This window comes from Capricornis sumatraensis, chromosome 7 (genome assembly GCF_032405125.1).
Source record: "Capricornis sumatraensis isolate serow.1 chromosome 7, serow.2, whole genome shotgun sequence".
Classification (NCBI taxonomy): Eukaryota; Metazoa; Chordata; class Mammalia; order Artiodactyla; family Bovidae; genus Capricornis; species Capricornis sumatraensis.
In genome coordinates this window covers 15,834,626-15,849,662 of record NC_091075.1, presented here as the reverse complement: position 1 = coordinate 15,849,662, position 15,037 = coordinate 15,834,626, and the positions used below count along the sequence as shown (strand labels likewise).

The 15,037-nt window shown below is 47.2% G+C and overlaps 1 protein-coding gene across 1 annotated transcript; it reads right to left on the bottom strand.

Annotated features, from left to right (window-relative positions):
* Positions 1-1,407: 1,407 nt before the first annotated feature.
* Positions 1,408-2,220, bottom strand: NEUROG2 (neurogenin 2). The gene has a single exon (XM_068975756.1). It carries the CDS (start codon positions 2,218-2,220, stop codon positions 1,408-1,410), a length of 813 nt encoding a protein of 270 aa, XP_068831857.1.
* Positions 2,221-15,037: the final 12,817 nt, after the last annotated feature.

Here is a 15,037-nt window from a genome sequence, read left to right as displayed (position 1 = left end):
GCTCAGAAATTGATTTCTTAAAAATCAAGCTTTTATTTGTATGGAGAGTTAACTTTTATATCAGTGTTAGTGTCTTGAATATAATTCAGCTTCCTGTGATTGCTTAGACCTTATGTCAATGAAATCTTGTGTCAATGAAATCTACACACAAACATTGACAAAACAAAAACAAACAGGCACTCTACTCAATTTGATACAGGGAGTTAAGAAAAAAGTGTAACTTATTCTTCTAAAAGCCACCTAAACAGGAAAGTAATAATGAAACACACAAAAATTATGAAAATTAGATACTTTATTTATAGTTTAATCACAAGAACAATTTTCTTGTTCTTTCAAGACGTAAATACATACTAGAATAAACTCTGTAGAATATACAAAAAATACATACTTTTCCCATGAAATTTTTCTTTATAATAAATAGAAGGAAACACGTGTGTGGCTGATCCTGATAATGCTCCGTGTCTGCTTAGGTTTTCAGTCTGTTGATTTATTTTTAATCTCTTGAAAGAACGGGGGAGTTTCTTCTCCCCTAAAAGGTCGAGATAAATAATTCATGAAGCAATCCTCCCTCCTGATTTTTCCGTTTTCCTCCACATTTTTCCTTTTGATAGAGAGTTCAGCCTAAATTTCCACGCTTGCATTCAATCATTACAAAGCCTACAAATTATACAATGACTTCTAACCTGGCCCTCTAACAAAACAACTTTTTCCCCCTTATAAATCATAAGAGACAGATGGCAAAATGGAGAAGAAAAAGGAAAGAGAAGAGCGGGACAATAGGCATTGTGACGAATCTGGGAAACAGAACAAAGTGCACATCAGAGAGAGAGTTTGGTTTGACAGGTGAAATTCCCACAGCCCGCAGGCAGCACTGGGAATAAGGCAGATGCCAGCCATTGCAAATCTGTGGATAATATTATTACCGGTAAAATCATTCAGATGCTAAAACACATTTCTTTCTACTCGACATTAACATCTCTATGTAGAAGCAAAGGTGAAGAGATCACAGGAACCGGTTGCGTTCCCCCTGGGAGATTCACATGAATCGCACCGAGAGGGCAGGAGCGTCAGTCCGCCCTACAAACTCTTTAGACGTGTCACCTTTATCTCTTCCCAGCATCTTTTTACCTTAAGTGCCTCCCCCCTCCCCGCCCCAAACTCTACAATCCTCTTTGACAATAAGCTCCATCACACCAATAAATTATAGAGAGCCCGGCTGAACTAAGGAAGCCCTTAGCCAAGGAAGGCAACAAATAACCGAGTAATCAGAACGGCTACACATGCTCTGAGTAGTGAGACGGTTTCCCGGGCATGGAAAGCGGGGGGCAGGAGGGGGGGGCGGTGGAGGGCTTGATCGGGGGCAAGGGTACCCACTAAGGCCTGGCGTGGGTAGCAGAGATGGCAGTTCTAGATACAGTCCCTGACTATGGGGAGGTGAGGTGCGTAGCGGTGCTTGTCTGGAGGTGGGGGTTGCCAATAGTCCATGTCTGAACCCTCCGGGCTGGCGGGAGATAAAGTGCAGCTGTAGGGGGAGGTGGAGTTGGAGGACGCCGAGGAAGACTCCGCGGGGCTGTTTGTGCAGCTCCACGTGGAGGCGGGCGAAGGGCTGTCTGCGCTGTTGCTCAAGGCGGCGCTAGTGCCTCCCGGGCTCAGCATGACTGCCTCCGAGAAGAGCGCCCCGGGCAGGCCGCCGCCCCCACAGTGGTCAGCCAGGCGCAGGGTCTCGGTGAGCGCCCATATGTAGTTGTGAGCGAAACGCAGGGTCTCGATCTTGGTGAGCTTGGCGTCCTCTGGGAATGTGGGGAGCACCTCGCGCAGCGCGTCCAGCGCAGCGTTGAGATTGTGCATGCGGTTGCGCTCGCGGTTGTTGGCCTTCAGTCTACGGGTCTTCTTGATGCGCTGCACGGTCTCGGCCGTCTTGGCGCCGCGAGAAACAGCCCTTGCCCTCGGAGGGCGCCGCTTGCACTCATGCACCACACCCAGCAGCCGCGCCGGCCGGCAGCCCTCGGCTCCTCCCGGCGAGCCGCCCAGCGCCGCGGGCCTGGCCTCTGCCCCAAGCTGCCGACGCGCTCCGCCCGCCGCGCCCAGCTCCTCCTCTTCCTCCTCGTCAGCGCTGGAAGATACAGGGGTCAGAGCCGCCGAGGCGGGGGAGGCCGAGCCAAGCAGCACCAGCACGTCCTCCTCCTCCTTTAACTCCATGGTCTCGGATTTGACGAACATCCTGTAGAAGAGAGCAGAGAGGGAGAAAGAACCAAATGGGGTGTGCATATAGCAGCAGAGGTAAGCTGTCAGTGTTGTCGGGACTTACTGCTGCGCGCCCGAGAAGACCCGCTCGGAATCGCGCCAAGGAGGAAAGTAAATTGGGGAGGAAACCCTGCCCGTGTTCTCCCAGCTCGCGGGCGCCCCTTGTTGTGACCCTGTCGCCAGCCAACTGGGTTCCGAACTCTGACACGCCCTGACAGCTGGGTTCTCTCCCGGGAAGGGACTGCGACCCCGCGACAAAAGATTGGTAGCGAGCGAAGGGCGTTCGGATGCGGTGGGACGCCGTGTGGGAAACTCCCCTAAGCTGGAAGCCGCAGCGCGGGTACTTACTTGGTTCTCTCTCTAAACGTGCCTCGGCGTCGCTCTTTGGCGCGTGCTGCGATTCTCCGCGCAGCCGGGAGCTCAGCGCTGCTCCTTCTGCCGGCTTGGAGGCACCGGGCCTGGCGCTGCTGCGGCGCGGCTCCGCGGGGGACCTCTCTGACCGGCGACTTTGCCAAGAGCCCCGGCGGCCTCGGCGACCCGCCCGGGTCTCGTGTGTTGTGGTGGTGGTGCGTGTCTGTCTTGTCAGTCAGTCCCTGGACGCGCGGCTCCTGGCACGCGACTCCCAGGCACTCCAGTTAAAGCGAAGCTGCTTGTGGTTCAGTGGCTGCGTGTCTGGCACACGACTCTCCTTAAAACCCCTTATATACCACCAAGAAAACAATCAGATCTGCCCCCGGGGCCCCCACCTCCCCCCCCCCCCAGCCCTCAGCCGCAGCTTTCTCCTCCCCTCCCCTGTGCTGACCCCCCTTCTCCCCCGCTTTTCCCTACCCGGCTTACTCTTTTCATCGCATTATCATCATTCATTTCTTTCTTTCTTCACCCACTTCCCCCCCTCCCGTGGCCCTGCCATCCATCCATCCTCCTCTTTCCATCGCCCCCCGCCTCTCTTTCCCCCCTTTATCTAATCAGCATAACACGGTTCTAAAGCTCCCGTTGGAGCTCGAGGCTGCGGTCGGACTGCTGGAGCGGCGGCATCGGCTCAAGCTGCGGCTGTTGTCGCCGTCGCTGCCCATTGTGATTGGTGGCTCGCGCTCGGCTGGAGCGTGCCGCTAATTTATTAATGAATGGAGGTCGCGAGGCGCAGCTGGCCAATCAGGGCGCCCCGGACTCCGGGAGGCCTGCGAGCCACGCGCACAGGAGCCCGCTCCCTTTCAGCGGCTCATTAGGGGCCGGGGCGCTGGGGGCGGGTGGGGAGACCAAGGCGACCGCCCGGGTCCCAGTCCTCGCGGCCGCACCCCACCCCCGTCCCGACGCGCACGCGCACGCACCGCAAGGCATCCGGCGCTGTCTGGCCTCTGAGCTCCGGGACGTCGGGATCCTAGAAATTAGTTAATAGGGGTCAGAATCCCAGGAAAAGTAGTAAGCCCTCTGCTGCAGCCGGACGTCTCTTGGCAAAGGTTCTTAGGAACGGTCTCAGATAGTAAAGTATTTCAAAACGCTTTCGTTTGGTTAAAGGAGGCATAGGGTATGGATGGCGAGCTGTGGTCACTTGGCGGGCAAGCATGGTTAGGTTCCAGAAAGACTGACGTGGAAGGGTGAAGAGAGAGGATGTTGGAGGATTCATAGAGGCGTCTCCTGACAGGGAGATCGAGTAGAGGAGCAGCTGATGGACTTTTAGAGGAGGTGAAACTAAAAACACTGACTTATTAGAGCTAAAAGGGGCCTCCTCATTTTATGTGTGACACACAGCACCATACAGGTTTTTGGTTTTCGGGGAAGGGTGGCGGGCGTTCGGGCTAACCCCTGTTTATGGTGGGGCGGGACCGCAAAGGGCTTCCTGCATAGGTGGCAGCGGGAGGAGCGGCCAACTTGTAGCTCGGCAGGGCGAATGGGCTGCGTTGACATTTCCATGACCTCTGCTCCGCGCTGGGGGGCGTTGTAGGGACATGGGGCCCGTCCTCCCGATTCTCCCGGCTTTTCAATAGGAAAAAAGAGCTGGAGGGCTACTGGACCTCGGAGGGAACTTGTTCTGAATTGCTCAACAGCCATCCCTCCCTCCCTCCCTCCCTCCTCCTCCTCCTCCCCCCTTCCTCACGCCCACCCTCTTGTCGAAGTGGCTGACTTCTTAGAACCACAGCACCCAGAAGTGTGTGCTGGGCCGAGTGTTAGATGGTGCATGGGGAGCGGAATGGATCTGGACTCCAGTAGATTGCAGAGGAGTTTCTTTTGCAGATTAAGTTTCAGCAAGGCTCAATAGGAATGTTAAGATTTGAGAACTGGTGAGAGAAAAAGAATGTTGTCTGTGGTCTCGGTCTCATTTGGATTGTAGGAATTGGAAACAAGCTGTATTTCAGAGAAAGGGTCGATGAAAGTGTTCGGGCAGGGTTTAAATTTGTTTAATGTTTCCTTCAGGGAGATAATGAGCAGGCTCGGAAGCCATAAAGTAAAGAAAATGAAAATTAGAATCTCATGAAAGGGACTGCTACCCGCTGCAGCTATCCAACCTCAGGCTTCTTTGTCTTGAAATAATTGCCACAGTTTTCACCTTGCTGGTTGATACTTGTGCTTTGAATCTCTTCCCCCAACCCCCACTTTAAAAACAAATTCCCTAAACATAATAGCATTATTTCCCTAGTTTCCTCCTCAGTTCTTTTAGAACAGCTTAATTTCACATGGTAGAAGTGCAGACATTAAACAAGAAAGAAGGGAAATGTTTAGTCTCTTCAGAACACAGCATCTGCCTGTCTCACCCTTCTTTGGGTGTCTCTCTATGTATCATGAACCCGCAGAATAAGAACTTCATAAAAGAGTTTGTTCAAGAAAAAGATGCATCAGTAGTGAAAGATACCAAAAGTGCTTACCATGGTTGATACACACATTAGCATTATTTTATAGGATATGATCACTGAGGCCAAAGAAGTAAATATTCTTTACAGTCCCCCTAAAAGAAAACTCTCTACTGTCTTGTCTAGTCAAAAATGAAGGAACACATGGGAGCAGATGCAGGATTTTTGTATTAATTTTGAAAGAAATAGAATGAGAAAGCTAGATTCTGAGGAAATGATCAACAGCTGCTAAAAACAAATACTGGAATGATGGGAGATATTATGGTGTGTCAGCTTTTACATACCTACACATCATGGCAGGAGTGGCCTGCAAAGAAAGACAAGCCAATACGTTAATGTAATAGAAACAAAGGAAAGTTTACTTTAGTATCAGTAGAAACATACTTCTTTAGATAGGTCTTTAAATTTTTGGTCTGGCTAGGAAGTGCTGGGTTGATTTGATGATAAAATATATTAGGGGGAAAACAGAATCAGAATCCAATTAAGCGGAGGCTTAAATGAAAACCTGACGAATTTTGTATAACTCCAAACAAACACCAAGATCAAGCTGGTTTTAGTGAAACTAGCAGTAAATGGATTTCTTTAGACGATTTTTAAGACTGTTCGGGTGTCTGATCCCTCAGTTTTTATGTTCTTCCAAGATTTTATGTTTTTATGATGCACTGAAAGGGTACATGCTTTTCTTTGTCAAAACCCAAACTTTCTATACTGTCTGTAAGAAGTTAATAATGAATATTTAAGAGTATCCTGTGTAGATATTTAGTAATAGTAAAATATTATTAGGGTAAATCACACATTTCTGATTCTGGAAATTTCCAGGAAAGGAGATTCTTTCCAAAAGGAAAGAGTATGCAAAGAAACATAAGCTTGTGTACTTATTCAAATGACAGAAATCAATCTCTAATCTATGTAGCCATAAAGCTATCATGGAGTTTATGTAACTATTTTTAAAGTAAGGAATTTGTTGGCTATATGCAGTGAGTGCTTTATGTTAGATTACTGTGCAAAAGTACACTTTTTTTTTTTAATCACCCTCTATGTTATCTTCCAGTTTCCCTGGTGGCTCAGTAGTTTAAAAAAAGTCTGCCTGAAATGCAGGAGACCTGGGTTAAATCCCTGGGGTGGCAAGATTCCCTGGCAAAGAAAATGGCAGCTCACTCCAGTATTCTTGCCTGAGAAATCCTATGGACAGAGGAGTCTGATGGGCTACAGTCCATGGGGCTGCAAAGAGTTGGACACGACTGAGTGACTAAACAATAACATTATCTTGGAATTTTAAGAATTTTGGTTCTGTTTTTGCTTTGCAGCCTTCAAGAAAAGCATCACTGCTCATAATATATCCGGAAATATTTCCTACTATGAGAGTATTTTTTTTAAAAGAAAAGAACATCAAGAACTAAACACACAAGTACAGTTCAGAAGCCAGCCATTCACACTCAGTCGCAAAATTTTATTTGTTCCACATTTTGCTTGGTTTTGCTGAAAGAAAGCAATTTCGATTTGTACTCAGATTTCCAAAGGCGCGGCTAGTGCCAGATATCCTTAGCTGGACCCTTCTAGCACTCTTTTAACTTAAATAAATTCAAGAGGCACTTGTGTGGTCTAAAAGATTGTCCAGATGAAACGAGGCTGAAATGTTATGCGAAGGGGGAGGGGAGCGCGTGAATAGCGTCAGTGAATTTGGTGACCGAGGGCCGCTCCTGTCCATTGCGTGAACTGTCCTAAAGGGTCAAACTGTTCATCTTCAGCCCCTCTTTCTGTGTGCAATCCCTACTTTAAGAGAACAAAAGCTCAAAGCAGGCAGTTATCAAGAAATGGGAGCCCAGTGATTTAAACTCATCCCCAAGCCTTAAAAAGAAAGGAGGCCCGAGAATGTGTAGGGAGAGAAAAGTGAAGTAAGGGGAGCAGCGAGGGGGGTGGAGACCTTTAGAAAGGCTTTGTTGTTTTTAAGAAGCTTGAACTTTGAGACGACCCAAGAGCCCTAAAGTTTAGGGTAGGTGTTGCTGTGGGACCTATCCACACATCCCATCCACACTTCGACCTCACAAGTGGCCAAAGAGGACGAATGGTCACCCCACCATATTTTTGCTGCTGCAGGTGAATGGCAGGGGGGGGAGGGATTGGTGTGAAGATAGGTCCTTTTCCCAGAAAGAGCAAAAGTTGCCTCCCCAGCCAGCCCGTCCGCCAGTTCACAGTAAACCAACTGTCCTGCCTGCAAGGAAAGGGAGGGGCTCTGCTCTGCTAAAAAGGACTACATGATGCTTCTGCCAAGCATGGCTTTGTAGCCTAAATCCTAATCCACCCGGTTAGCTCTCCGAAAGGCGGAAAGATGGAAAGAAAAAGTTAGTCAGTCCTGAATAGCTTTAGTTATTTGCTGGGGACTAGAAACACTCCGGTTTCCAAAGTGGTTGAAGACCGAGTGGAAATGATTAGCCCCCTCTGTATCCCCCCGCCCTTCCCCGCGGAGGGCTCTTCGCCATGCCAAAGTTCATTACTAGTGATGAGCAGATGGTGAAGCGCTGGGAGGCAGAGTGGGCTCGGATATTTTGGGGGTCCCCTTCTGTGGAGGCAAGGAGGTCAAGAACAATAACAGTGTAAACTCATCACCCCCTCCCTCCCCGACTTCTTATTGGACCCCTGTGCGGAATTCTGTCTCATCCTGGATCTTTCCCTCGGGTCCTGTGGGGGAGGGTTTGTCACTCTAGTCCTGCAGAGGTCGGAGCTAGGATGGTGCGCGGCAGCTTCAGTGAGCCAGCCCCACCCCCTTCCGTATTTGGGGATCGGCCAGGAGAATCTACAAGAGGAGGTGCAAGGCAGAGGAGGTCGTCTCTCGGGACCCTTATTCCCTTGCCCTAAACCCGTATAATGTGCTTTGGCGCCCCAAGCCAACCATTCAGGGAATCCTGCTTGACGCACGGGGTCTTCTTGATGGTGTTGAAATCCACCCGGCAGGTGCTGAAAGGCTCCCTTCCTTTTGCGCCCTCTCTACCCTCTTCCCACCAGCTCCGGAGAGGCAGCACCCGGCAGGCTTCTCTGCACTCGGTAGGCGACCCGCTGCCCGAGCACTCCTCTTCTTTCCCACGAAGGAAAGAAGTCGCTGTAGGAGATTTGACCAGTCTCCGCCAGCTTTCTGATTGTTTTCCTCAGGTAAGGGGAAAAGAACAGCCGGCGCTTGAATGGGGGGCTGGGGGCCCACTAGGGAGAGAAGCCCCCCTCACCCCTCTGTGCCTGCAAAAAGGGACATTGGCTATCCAGGGGAAAGTGCAAGAAAGAGAGCACTAATCGCTGAACCAGGAGACAAACACGATTACCAGCTCCGAGCCTTGAGTCAGAAAGTCTCATAGACTTTAAGATGTTAATCCCCGGCATAATCCTTCCTTTGGCGTGTAGGAATAGTGCAGCCACAAGAGTTGTTTTGTTATTTATATTGGCGTTTAATAAAACTCAGCCAGTGGTGAATGGGCTGCCCACTCTCCAATGGTAATTAATTCCCTATTTCAGTGACCCAATTGTCCTGGGACAGAGCTGTGAGCCCGTCCCGGTGCCCCGGTCCCTCTTTGTGCGGATACATGGCCCTCGTGCTTCAACAGCTATGGAAACTCATTCTTTTGATGTCATTCAAGGAGTTTTCCTTGGGCATCTTCTAAACTTCAAGGACCCTTTTCTTTCTCCGTTTCATGAAAAGCAGTGCGAGCTTGACCACCTCTGTAGAATTTAATGATTTGGTGAAAGAACTCTTTGGGGTTTGTGTAAGGAGTTAGACAGAGAGAAAGGAAATTTGGCAGCCTGCTCTCTCGCAGGGACAGTCCCAAACCTGAAAAACACAAAACTCATTCAAAGCAATGGAAAAAAGATCTGAAAGCTGATTTTCCCTCTACTCTCCCCACTAAGGAAAAACGTACCCTCCCCAAACACTGAATTCTCTTCTGGAAATTATTGTTTGTTGATGATATAAATTAAAACGGTCAGATTGGGATGAATAAATTCGAATCCTAAGCAGAGAAAGTTCTTTAATTTGTTCCTTTGGACAATATCATCTTTCTACCTTAACGCACTCATTCAGTCATCCCTCCCTTATACATACACTGGCAACCAGTGTGAGCCAAGCACTGCACCAAGCCCTGGGAACAACGCCTGCACAAAATAGACACCATTCCTACCCCCATAGAGCTTACATTCAAATCGGTAGACAAAAAATGAAAAAGTTAACACATGTCAGAAAACCGTGTTAGGTAGACAATAAGACTGTAATGTAATACAGTGTCGGAAGAGAGCCAGGCTACGTTTTATTTTCATGGATCCAAAAGGATGCTTTAGGACACAAACCATTCGGGGTCGACCCTAGCACCTGATTAATTCATCTTTTCTTTCCCCCCACCCCAAATTTCATTCCCTCCGCGAGGCGCGGAATCCGCATAGCAAACGAACCGGCAGCTGCGGCCCGCGGGTCTTAGCCGCGCGCCCGTGCAGTGGCCGGCATCACTTTCCGCGCAGCCAGCCGCCCGGGCTCCAGGCCGGGAGGGGGCGGCCGCGGCGCGCCCGGTAGCGCTCCCTGCACAAGTAGCTCTATGTCTTTATACGCACTTCCAAAAAAACTTTCGCAAGTCACAGAAACAATTCAGAATTCAACTAAGAAAATACAGAGTGAACCATATGGCCTGGGTGGCTCGAGTCGGCTGCATTTTACTCCAGACAAAGAAGGGATTGAGAGTTGAAGGAAAGGAGAAAAAAACCAACTTTCCGGCTGATGAAGCTGTTGTCTGGAGGCAATGATCCCAAATCTGAAGGCTTTATTCCGGCTCCGACGGAGACGTGATATGTCATATGATTAGCATCTTTCATATTTACAAGAGTGGTATGGGCTGCCAGTCTGAGAGAAAGGCTAGAGAAAGAAGGGGGCATATGCTGAAATGGATTTAGCATTTGAAAGAGAGAAAGGAGATCGGATAAATACACTTAAACGAGGATTTCGTTTTACTCCTGTTGAGTTCTAATGGATTGTTGATTGAGATTTTAGGGGCCTGGAACCGAGGTGTCAGCAGTAATTTAAAGAAGGCATTCAGTCCTCCCGCGCCTCTTTTCTCCATTTTCCCCCTCACCCCTCCCACCCTCTCTCATTTACGCCTTCAAGAAGTACCGGGGCGGGGAAGGCTTTTAAAACAAAACACAAAACAGGATCTCAGGCTCGGGCGCTGGCTAAGGGAGCCGGAAAGCGGCTGGGTTTGGAGGCGGAGCCCCCTACGCCCCAAGGCGGCCTGCGGGGTGGCACCTGAACGTCTGCAGGTCTGGCCGCAGGTGCGGGGCCGCTGCGCGCGCGGCGAGGTCCTGGTGCCCTCTGGCGGGGTCCGCGGAGGAGCCCTCACCGCGTGGGGCTGGGCGACGTTTCGCATTCCTCCTGGGATGCGCTCTGGGGCCTTCACCTGTGGCTCCAGTTACGGGCGCGTAGGCTCGGCCACTTCTAACCTTCAGGCTCAAAATTGTCGACGGTGTGCTTCTCCAAGTCGAAATAAACAGACGCGTAAGACACCTCCCCCGGTAGTTCTGATGGCTGCCAAGTTTGAGACGAGCAGGCCTGGGTCCCAAGACTTTCGTTGTGAGGATTTAGCTATTTAGCAGCTAGAAGTGAAGCCAAGACTCAGTACTTTGGGGGAAAGCCCTGGACTCCCGAGTAGTAAAAGGACCTCTTATGCGCTTGCTGGGAAATTACTGTATCTATACGGATCAGTATTTCTCCTCCCACCTACAGCCATTTCGAGATTCATTCTCCAGACTGCTTGTCGCTCCCCTGGTATTTTTTATTCTCTTCCGAATTGATGTTCAGTGCCCATTTTAGCTAGATGTCGGGTGTGTAAAATGTTGGGGAAGGAGTGCGAGAGGCACGAAGTGCCGACGCCTTAGGCCCCATCACCTGGATCCAGACACCCAAATTCCCATTTTTCTTCTGCTTCATCGCATTCCTGCTTCTGTTTGCTTGTCCTTAACTTTGTCAGGCAAAATTGTACTTTGCCAAGTGTACCTGTGAATCGTTTGAGCTGTCCACATCTGCCAAGAGTAGAGATTGACTCATAAATACAATACTGCCACAATACCAAAATGTCATGCAGAGTTTAAGATCATATTTTTGATTGATATTTAGTTTTTAAGTTTTATTTACTTTACTTTTTGGCTGTGCTGAATCCTCCTTGCTGTGCAGGCTTTTGTCTTGGGGCTGCGAGCTGGGGCTACTCTCTAGCTGTGGTGCCAGGACTTCTGGCCGTGGCTTTTCTTGTTGCTGAGTGTGGACTCTAGGTGGCAGGGCTTGGTAGTTGCGGCTCCAGGGCTCTAGCACACAGGCCCAATAGTTACGGCTTACAGGCTTAGTTACTCTGCAGCACGTGGGATCTTCCTGGACCAGGGATCAAACCCATGTCTCCTGCATTGGCAGACAGATTCTTTACCACTGAGCCCCCAGGGAAGCCTGGATGTTTAATTTTTTTAAATTTCTATATAACGCTTAGTGTGACCCCAGTACATATGATATGTATCTCTGAATGATTGTAGGGAAATACAAACACATACATCCTGGACAAAAAAGTATTCATAGTGGCTATCTTTTTGTTATTGGTAATTTAAATGTTCTCTTTTTGTGTTTTCCGAGCAAATTTTGGAACATTTATAATCAGAAATTGTTATTAAAAAACAACAACAACACTGGCCTTCTGCAAAGTGCCTCTGTCTTTTCTACTCTTATTATTAAAGATTGGGAGTAAATTTCAGATCAGAGATGTCTGAAGTAGGGGGAGTTATATCATAGTTAAGTGTTAAGTTATATCATAGTTAAGTTATATCATAGTTAGTATAGCTCACAGTTATAGTTAAGGCCCTAGAAGTTGGACCCTTTGGGTTAACATGGGATATTGTAGGGCTGCCCAGGTAAAGAATCCTGGAAAAGGCTTCCCTGGTAAAGAATCTGCCTGCCAGTGCAAGAGATGCAAAGATTCAAGTTTGATCCCCAGGTCAGGAAGATCCCCCAGAGCAGGAAATGGCAACCCCTCCAGTATTCTTGCCTGGAAAATTCCATGGACAGAGGAACCTGGCAAGCTACAGTCCATCAGGTCACCAAGAGTAGGACAGGACTGAGCACAAACACAGGATATTGTAACGTGGTTTGTTTTTTTTTTTTCAGAAACATTTAAAACTTGTTCTTGAACTATGATGGAAATGTTGTATGGAAGAGAAACATTCAGTGCTAATTAAAAAAACAATTTTGGGGGGAAGATAATTACTTTACAATATTGTGCTGATTTCTGCCTTACATCATAAATCAGCTACAGGTATACATATGTCCCCTCCTTAAGCCTCCCTCCTATCTCCATCCCACCGTAGCCTAGGCCATCCTAGGCCATCAAGACGCACTTGGGTTGAGCTCCCTGTGTCACACGGTAAATTCCCACTGGCTATCAGGCTCCTCCGTCCATGGGATTCTCCAGGCAAGAGTACTGGAGTGGGTTGCCATTTCCTTCTCCAACCTATTTTACATATGGTAATGTATGTATTTCCATACTGCTCTCTCAAAATTTAATTTTTGTTCACTTCCCGGGGTTTCACAAAGAAAGAAAAGCTTCTCAATGCTATTATTTTCTCTATTCTGGGCAAATCACGTCTAATTTTCCCAGAGAGATGAGATCCCAGGGACTTGATGAATTTCTAAAGAAAGATTTTTTACCAATGTCTCAAAGTAATAATTCTCTTATTTAATAATATTTGCTAACAGGAAATTACTTGTGTTTAATCTTTCTTAAATGTGTTTCTTGACCAGTCCTCAGAGGTGATTAAAAACTTGCCTCTTCTGTTATTCTGTGCTTGAATATATGGCATCTAAAGCTTCTATTTTTAAAATAATCAGGATCCGGAAAATGTTTAATTCTGAATTTTGCTTGCCTATGCTTTTAGGTCTTCGGCTTTCTCTGTTGACAGAAACCATCTTTACCTCAAGGGAGGCTATTGTGGGTTTCTGTTTAACTCTGCATTTTTAAAGCAGCAATCACCACACTGAAACTATGTTGTACTATTGTCAGTCCATGAGACAGCAGGACTTGGAATAAGAGAAAGGAAAGGATTTGCAAGAGGATAATTCTCGGCATTCTTCTCAGCAAATTCTCTTTTTCTCTGGGGTTTTTATTTTTGAGGATTTGAGAGTTCATTTTCTCTTGAAGGAAAAGAAAGAATAACCTCACAATGCAATATCATGCAGAAAAATCAAGAGATATTTTCATGGTAAATGTTTACTAAGAAATTCTGAAAAAAAAAATGAAACAGGCTAGAAATAGAAACTAAAAGTTTATGTCAATATTAACCCACACTTGAACTCTTGTTACTGCCTTAACTCGAATATAGCTTTTCCCTTTTAAAAAATTTCCCAGCTGTAGAGAATCTGTGTGGCTAAAAATTAGAGGGAAGTACAGCTTTAATATTTCCATGAACCTAGGGACCACTGCTCTTATACCAATTATTTGAGTTGTACTGGATTTGAGGCCAACACTATTTCTCAGAAAACGAGTCATGGAGGCTCAAGGACATTGTTTTGGGGCTAAGTGCAGTTCCTTAAGTTGCTGGCCACTCCCAAAGAATCACATGGTATTTTGGATTTTGTTCTGAATCTTACTTTCATCCTCAGTCTCATGAAATTGGCATCAACAGTGCTCACTTTTCCCTGTGCTGATGCTTGAAAACAATCCCTTTGTTTGAAATAAGCTAATTATGAAGTAACATGGTATTAAAATAACAGCCTTTTCCTTTCCTCTTATCCCAAGTGTTTTTCTTTTCCTGACAAAATAGGGATGAAATAAAAATATGCCATACAGAATTTTAAAATAATAATGAAAACATATGCAGACAGTCTAATCAGAAGTCAGTAATACATTCCTTCTTCCACGCACTTGGCCAGGAAAGAATACGTTGATATGATCTCAGTCACAATTTGCTGGCAGCTGGAAATTTCTAATTCAGTATTTAAGAAGAAATAAACCTGTACCTATAGAACATACAGTGAATTTAATCACTGTAGGAAAGCTAAGTCAAAACTGAGGTCAACAAGGCATGAGGACTCTCATCTTTTTCATTTCCTCTTTATTCATTAATATGGATCAGACGGCATGTACTTCATGGCTGTGCCAAGGCCATGCAGATCAGTAACAGTGCTCTTGGCAAAACTGTTTTCAGAGGGAATTAGTGTGTTTTTTCCTTATTGGCTGCATTGGGTCTTCTTTGCTACACTTGGGCTTTCTCCGGTTGCAACAAGTGGGGCTTATTCTTTGCTGCAGTGCATGGCTTCTCTTGTTGCGGAGCACAGGCTTTAGGTGCACGGGCCCCAGTAGTTATGGCTCGAAGGCTCTGGAGCTTGGATTCAGCAGCTGTGGTGCACAGGCTTAGTTGCTCCATGGCATGTGGAATGGAGCACATTCCCAGACCTGGGATCAAGCCTGTGTACCCTGCACTGGCAGGCAGATTCTTAACCACTGGACTACCCGGGAGGTCCAAAACTGTCTTCTGAAGGAATGATTTCTGTTGCAGTTTTTTCTTCATTTAGTTTTCCCCTATATTTCTGGTTGCAGTAAGTAGCCAAAGGAGGCAACATTTTCTGGCGTACTTTCCTAAAGGCTTATATGTGTGGCTGATACCTCGTGAAAACTGGGGAAACAGGAACTACCTCTTGTAAAAGAAGCAGACCTACACTCAGCCTGTTGTTCAGCTGCTCAGTCGTGTCCGACTCTTTGCAACCCCACGGACTGCAGCACCAATAAAGTATTTTTAATTTAAAAGCAAAAAAATAAATTCAAAGGACTCTCCTATAGAAAAAGTCAAAGATATAAACAGCAGTAAGGATAAGATACTTATCATTCCAGGAGTCCATCATCTGACTAATAGGAATTTCAGAGAGAACAGAGAAACTAGAGAAGATGAAATTA

What these genes read in the sequence shown, in the direction of transcription:
- NEUROG2 (XM_068975756.1), bottom strand. Translation starts at nt 2,220, where the DNA reads ATGTTCGTCAAATCCGAGACCATGGAGTTAAAGGAGGAGGAGGACGTG.